The sequence below is a fragment of the Mesitornis unicolor genome, unplaced genomic scaffold (assembly GCF_000695765.1).
Source record: "Mesitornis unicolor isolate BGI_N332 unplaced genomic scaffold, ASM69576v1 scaffold28654, whole genome shotgun sequence".
Classification (NCBI taxonomy): Eukaryota; Metazoa; Chordata; class Aves; order Mesitornithiformes; family Mesitornithidae; genus Mesitornis; species Mesitornis unicolor.
Window position 1 is genome coordinate 13,542 of NW_010182561.1, and position 6,581 is coordinate 20,122.

General features: G+C 40.5%; 1 protein-coding gene across 1 annotated transcript in view; it reads left to right on the plus strand.

Annotated features, from left to right (window-relative positions):
- Positions 1 to 592, plus strand: part of LNX2 (ligand of numb-protein X 2) — a gene marked incomplete at its 5' end in the record, with an annotated part of 11,618 nt that extends 11,026 nt beyond the window's left edge. Inside the window, one exon of the mRNA XM_010183827.1 lies at positions 223 to 592. Coding sequence (XP_010182129.1) covers positions 223 to 358 — 136 coding nt within the window. The remainder of the gene's footprint in view (positions 1 to 222) is intronic.
- Between the last annotated feature and the right edge of the window lie 5,989 nt (positions 593 to 6,581).

The following is a 6,581-nucleotide window of genomic DNA, read 5'->3' on the forward strand; positions in this document are numbered from 1 at the left end:
CTTAATGCAGAATTATCTTTGTATTAGAATTGAAATGTAGTGATTTGAGGATTTCCCAGATAGGAGTTTCAGCAGTAAAACAGACTTAAAATTGCATCCCTTTGGGTTCTTTAGCTACACTTCCAACCTGATGCAAATGTATCACCCCAGTGATGGAGTGCTGCTTGTTTGTGTGTTACTGCAGAGCAGTAGTCATCATTATTTTTCTGCTTGTGTTTTCAGGTGTGGTGACATGATTGTTGCTGTAAATGGACTATCCACGGTTGGAATGAGCCATTCTGCACTCGTTCCCATGCTGAAGGAGCAGAGGAACAAAGTAACTTTAACCGTGATTTGCTGGCCTGGAAGCCTCATATAGATTTGGGAATCCCTTTGGTTCAAGCAGCTTCTTTTTCTAGATAGCTGGCACAAAATCCTCTTCTATCTTTTTTTCCCTATTGATACAGCTGGTTATAAGCAGGGCCAAAGCTGCTGTATTTTCTTTTTTTTACGGGTCTCTCAGACTCACTCTATGTATCTTTCCATCCTGAAATAGCCATTTCTGTTTGCTGTATCCATTGCTGACGCAAATGCAAATGTACACGAGCTTACAGAGAAACTCCCACACTGATATGGCTGTCATTGAACTTTTCCCATCAGGCTTGTAGAGTCAGCAGAAGAACTTAGTGGTTCTTCAGGTTTCTCTGCATAGTCCTCAAGTTTTATGTGATATATAAACGTAATAGCCATGTGCCCGTTCTTCCCTGCGAAGAGAATGTGTGTCAGTACCGCAGTGACATGTCTGTCTGCTGCTATGAATCAAAACCGTTTCCAAAGGTACGTCTCTTCATTTTGTAAGCCTTTCCGTTTTTGATTCAATATTTCAAACTGATTCAAGAAATCCATCTTACTCATGAGAAATTACTTGGTCCCCAAATTTTTCTTGCAGGGCATCAGTGTTCATAGAAAAGTAGGACAAAAGCCTGATATTGCTGGAATTTTTATAAAGTGCAATAATTGGACTCTTTGTTAGGAAACTTTAATATATTACAGAGTTTGTATCCTATAATGGTGAGAAATATGGAAGTAATTACTGTTGCAAGGCTGGCAAGAATAAACGTGCCCGAGGTCGCCTTTGAGTGAATGGCTTGCAGTATTAGACTTGACTTTACAAATGAATGTTTTGCTATGTCAGAGAATTTTGATGAACATTTTTACGAAGATCATTTTTACCATTTCTATTGTAATTGTCAGCTCTCTTTATTCATGTGTGAAAACAATACTTTGACTTGTACTTTCTAAATGAGAGAATTATTTCCAGGGAAAAAAGCAAGCTGTTAAGGAACCATACGTTATGGTTTACAGGTGGGCAGGCTGGAAGGGAAGGCTCTTTGAATTCAAGTCCAACTGCAAAGTAAGCTGTAAAGTTCACTCTTTTTCTCTCACCTCCTGACAAATGTGCGAATGCCTTGATATCAAATGCTGAAACAGTCTCTCTTGTATTTCAGAATTTCTTTTTCCTTTAGAGAGCACTTGCTTTTAAGTTGTCAGTAAAAGTAATACTATTTATCTTGGATTGTATTTAGTATTTTTACAAATGAACCTGTAACTGCTAGACTTTGCCTTTCCATGATATTTGCAGGCTAAACACCCATTTGTTTAAGAAAAGAGGGGTGGAACGCAGGAAAAAATGTGCTGGCCTGGAGCAAACCCTGTGCATTGTCACTGTCCTGCGTATTTGAAAAAGAGCTTCATTTATAAACCAGGTTCTCTACCTGAACTGATTTTATGAATGACCTCTGTATTGTATTATTAATTACCAGAGAATGTATTTGAGAATCACAGCATATTTCAATTGTGAAGCATGTATTTTATTTTCAAACCAAGATAGTATAATATCGGGGCATATTATCGCATGTCATTAATTCCAGTAGCTTTGTTTTCAAAATAAATAAAGTTACTCTTTTGCAAAAAAAAAATCATAAAAATCTCATATGAATGAAGTGGTTTTATTCCTCTTTGTAATGTATGCTAGCAATTTAATTTCATAATATTATAATACAAAAGAATGTCCTCTACAGTATATTACTGTACTGAGAATCTTTGTTTCTGAAGCAAACACCAAACTTATTTGATACTCTTACTGATTTCAGAACAAGTTTTCCTCCCTAGATGCTACTTAACTGTATAATTTGCTCTTAATGTGGACTTTTTTTTTTTTGTAAAGTACATCTTAGTGTAGACTTCAGGGAAGATTTGACACATGTACTAGATTTAACTTTTTTTATTTTAAAGGTTACACTTTTCATTCAAAAAACCCTGCAAAAATCAGATTTTTAGCTCGTTTTTTTTTCTATTATGTGTATATGTAACAAAAGCATGGGTTAGCTTAAACTGTGCAGTTTTGTTTCTGTGTGCTGTAGCTTTTGATCACAATGTCTAGTGATAAAACTTTTCTGAATTAATTCCCTTCCTGAATATTTTTTCCCCTTTTTCTTGTAGCTGCATAGTTGGGTTTGGTTTTCTGTGCCTTCTGTTTTAAATTGTTTCAAGAATTTTTTTCCCAGCTATTGCTAATTGTATGGTATTAATGAAGGATGAATGAAAATAAAAGTTCATTCTACTCCTTGTAATAACTCCAAGTATTGTCTCACTCTTTGCAAAAGATGTGGGTAGCTCAATCAGACTCAGTTTAAAGATATTTTTTTTTCTGCTGTGATTTCTCATGAATTACAGTTAGTGAATATACCAAGAGTCCAAGGGTGTGCTCAGGGTACCATAACAGCCATTTAACCGATAATTCCAACACCGAGAAGTGTTTTTAAAGCAGAGCTGAGGTCTGTGCCTTGTGGTACTTTGCTGCAAGCAGCATTTCCTTGTTCCCCCAATGCTGGCTGGTACAGACCAGCTGGAACAGAGCAGCTGGAGGATGCTGTCACAGCACAGATTTGATGCAAGGAGACAGTCTTGCTGGAAACAGGAGTTTTACAGCTGAAACTTGAGCCTCCTGGTAGTCAATTCCCATCTCCACCTCCTGCAGGCAAGTATGCTCTATTTTCAGACGTCTGAGAAAGTGGTATGAGTCTGAATGTGATTTCTTAATGGTAAAGTTGCCTAGAACCTGGATTCTTATTCTGTGCAGTGGTTAGTGGGTTACAAATAGATGAGATCCTTTAATACAAAACCATGCCTCTGTACAGAAACACAGAAGAAACCAGCTGCGTCTGCCAGGAGGTCATTAGCTCTTGTACTTTTTGTAAGGTAAGAGCCAGGCCATCAGAGTTTTGGTTTACAGATGGATTAGTGGATTTATTATTGCAGCTGAAGGTGCACAGAGCTGTTGTGTGAGGTGGTAGATGTAGTCATCTGTGTGCTGGAGCTTAACTGGAGGAATCTTCCCCAAACAACCCTAGGGATCTCCAGCGAAGAATGTAAAACAGTTTATTCTGCTTCACAGCATGCCAGTGAAGTGAAATCTAAAAATACTCCATTTGCCGCTCTAAACTTCCTATTTAGAGTCAGGAACAACCGAGGGGAAAATTCAACATCACAGAAGAATTAAGGATCCGTTTATTTGCAAATTCCCTAATAGATCTGGGGTAGATATAATGAACATCTAAGCCTGCTTCTCAGATATAGTGTGACCCAGATAATATCAGAAGCAAGGCAAGTTCCTCTTAGTTAAGAAATTGACCATTTACTTCTGAGGCAATTTTAATGGATCATAAAGATTTGTTAATAAACAAAAGTGGAAGATCCTGATGAGTTAAAAGAATGAGTATGCCAGGCAGGACAGCAATGACAGCAAACACAGGGTTAAGGCCACGTGCGCCTGATGCCACATGGCCCAAGAAGATGTTGTAATGCCGAGGAGTGTCAGTGAGCATCCTCATCCCAGTTGTCTCAGGTGACTTCTAGGTAAGCTTACTTAACAAAAAAGTGAATCTCCACCACACATAGAAAAAGGAGAGACAGAAAATGATCTGCAATGGCCTTATCACACCTGACATAAATCTGTCCAGCTAGTGAAGAACAATTCATACATTATTTGTTGCCCAGAGGATGGAGAAAGCCTTAGACTTCATGCTTCTGGGACAATTCAAATAATGTTATATGGGTAAGAATGCTTAATCCTAGCTAAATGTTGATGTCAACCTTCTGTTAATTGCTATATCACATAGAATCATTTAGGTTGGAAAAGACCTTTTAGAGCATCAGGTCCAACTGTTAACCTCGCACTGCCAACTCCACCACTAAACCATGTCCGTAAGTGCCACATCTATCTGTCTTTTAAATGCCTCCAGAAATGGTGACTCCACCAACTTCCCTGGGCAGCCTGTTCCAGTGCTTGCCAACCCTTCCAGTGAAGTTATTTTTCCTAATATCCAATGTAAACCTCCCCTGGCACAACTTGAGGTAATTTCGTTTTGTGCTATCACTTGTTACTTGGAAGATTAGACCAACACCCACCTCACTACACCTCCTTTCAGGTGGTTATAGAGAGCGATAAGGTCTCCCCTCAGCCTCCTTTTCTCCAGGCTAAACAACCCCAGCTCCCTTATGGATGGGTCCCCTGAATATTAGCAGTGCAATATGGATGCAACGCCCATGTCAATGATGTGATGGTGATGAGTTCCCTTCTGTAGAGGGACACAGAAGACTTCAGACAACTCCAAAATCAAAGAGGCCTGAATGTCCAGTGAAGGGTGCGGAGCCTGCGATGCATCAGCTGTGGCATTAACTGTGCCTGAAGCTGTTTTAAAAAGAGAAGGAATGTGTTTGGGTTTGGGCATTGTTTTTGTTGCTAAACTCTGCTGGTAAACACTGGCTGGAGGAATCTGTGGGTTGCAAGCACAGCCAAACAGAAATGGCACGCTTCTTAGCAGGGAAAACCAAGTTTGTCTTGCCAAAGGAGGAATGAGAGCCAACCACTCCCATAGCAGGAGAGGGAGAAATTGGGCAAGAACTGGAAGAGGAGAGCCTCTTCTGTGACTCTTAGGTGCAAATATCACATCTAGGAGAGGCTGCCCCTCTATCACCCTCCTTCCCGAATAGTAGTAGCTACCTTAAACACCTCAACTCCCCTTCTGGACCTTTCCTACCTGGCCCTAGCCACAGTAACCAGGGGTGGAGACCATGGCTCAGGTCTAGAGACAGTGGTATCGAGTCCCTGTTGCATCCCACAGCAGCTTGCCATGGTGGTGGGCACCAGCTTCAGTTACACAGGAGCCAGTGGTCATGGCCTCAGAGGTGACTCAGTACTGGGTGTCCTGCAAAACAACCATCCCCACCTTTTGAGATGCAGCTGCAAGGGTTCAGGTAAACGCGTCAGGAGCACTCTCTAGCTCTGGTCTCAGAGGAGGTAGGTTTTGGTAAAACAGAGCTCTTTCTTCATGCTTTTTCCTATTCATGGACTAATTGCATTCGCTGCGACGTTTCCTGTACCATGCCTTCACATTTGTGATAAATTCCCATAAATGGGAATGGAAATTAGAGGTGGATGTGTTCTGTTGCATTAACTAGTTAACAAGTTAACTTGTCCACTAGACTGGCCAAGATATATCACAAAAGGAAAAGGGTATCATAAGGAGTGAGGGAATTTACACAGAATCACACACAGAATCACAGAATCACTCAGTTGGAAAAGACCTCTGAGATCATCATATCCAACTGTTCCTGTCTACCCACTAAACCATATCCTTAAGTACGTCATCTACCCGCTTTTTAAATACATCCAGGGATGGTGACTCCACCACCTCCCTGGGCAGCCTGTTCCAGCTTCTGACAATGATGAATTTAATGCTATGATGGGGTTTAGATGTAGCCGTGACATTAGCTACTTGTAGTGACTTCATTGCTTAGCAACCTCAGCACCAGGCAGCAAGAACCAAAATGCCTTTTTTCTGCCCCTAAAGCAGGCAGGTATTGAACCTTAACCAACCTCAGGGTTAGCCTGGTCATCTGATGGGGGCCACAAACCTTTTCCCAGTGAGCAGCTCCACTAAAGTCGAATAAGCCAGGTTTGCAGTTTGGACCCAGCTTTGTATGGTAATGAATGAAGCATGCAATTAAGGCACCTATTTGGTATTTCTTTCGATCTGGGACAAACCAAAGTGCTGGTGGCTTTGCTCCCAGGTTTTGCTATAAAGCGATTGCAGAAAGCTACCGAAGAGAAGCATTTTAATCAGATTAGAATAGATAAAGTATATAACCCCTTGGTTATACAATTGAGCTTTCTAATCATATTAGACTTTAATACTGGCATCAGTGCCATATTGGAACAACAATCGCAAAAAACTACAAGCATAAAATATTGCAGATGCTTAAACATATTACAAAACCTCATCCACTAAAGTTAAAAAATGTTATTGTGTTTGGGGAAGTATGCCAGCTAGAAAAAAAAACAAAAACAACACCTCAGGAGCCTGAAGTCCTGTGTACATGTGCAGATTAAACGCAGCACAGCAGAGGGAAGGCTTGACCTTTTTGTTTCTTACTTTTTTATTCATTAAATTGCTTCCCAAACAGCTTTTTCTGCCACCACTGTTACCCGCCTTAGTTCTCATCCACCAAGGTGCTAAGTACACTTAGCTCTTTTTGCA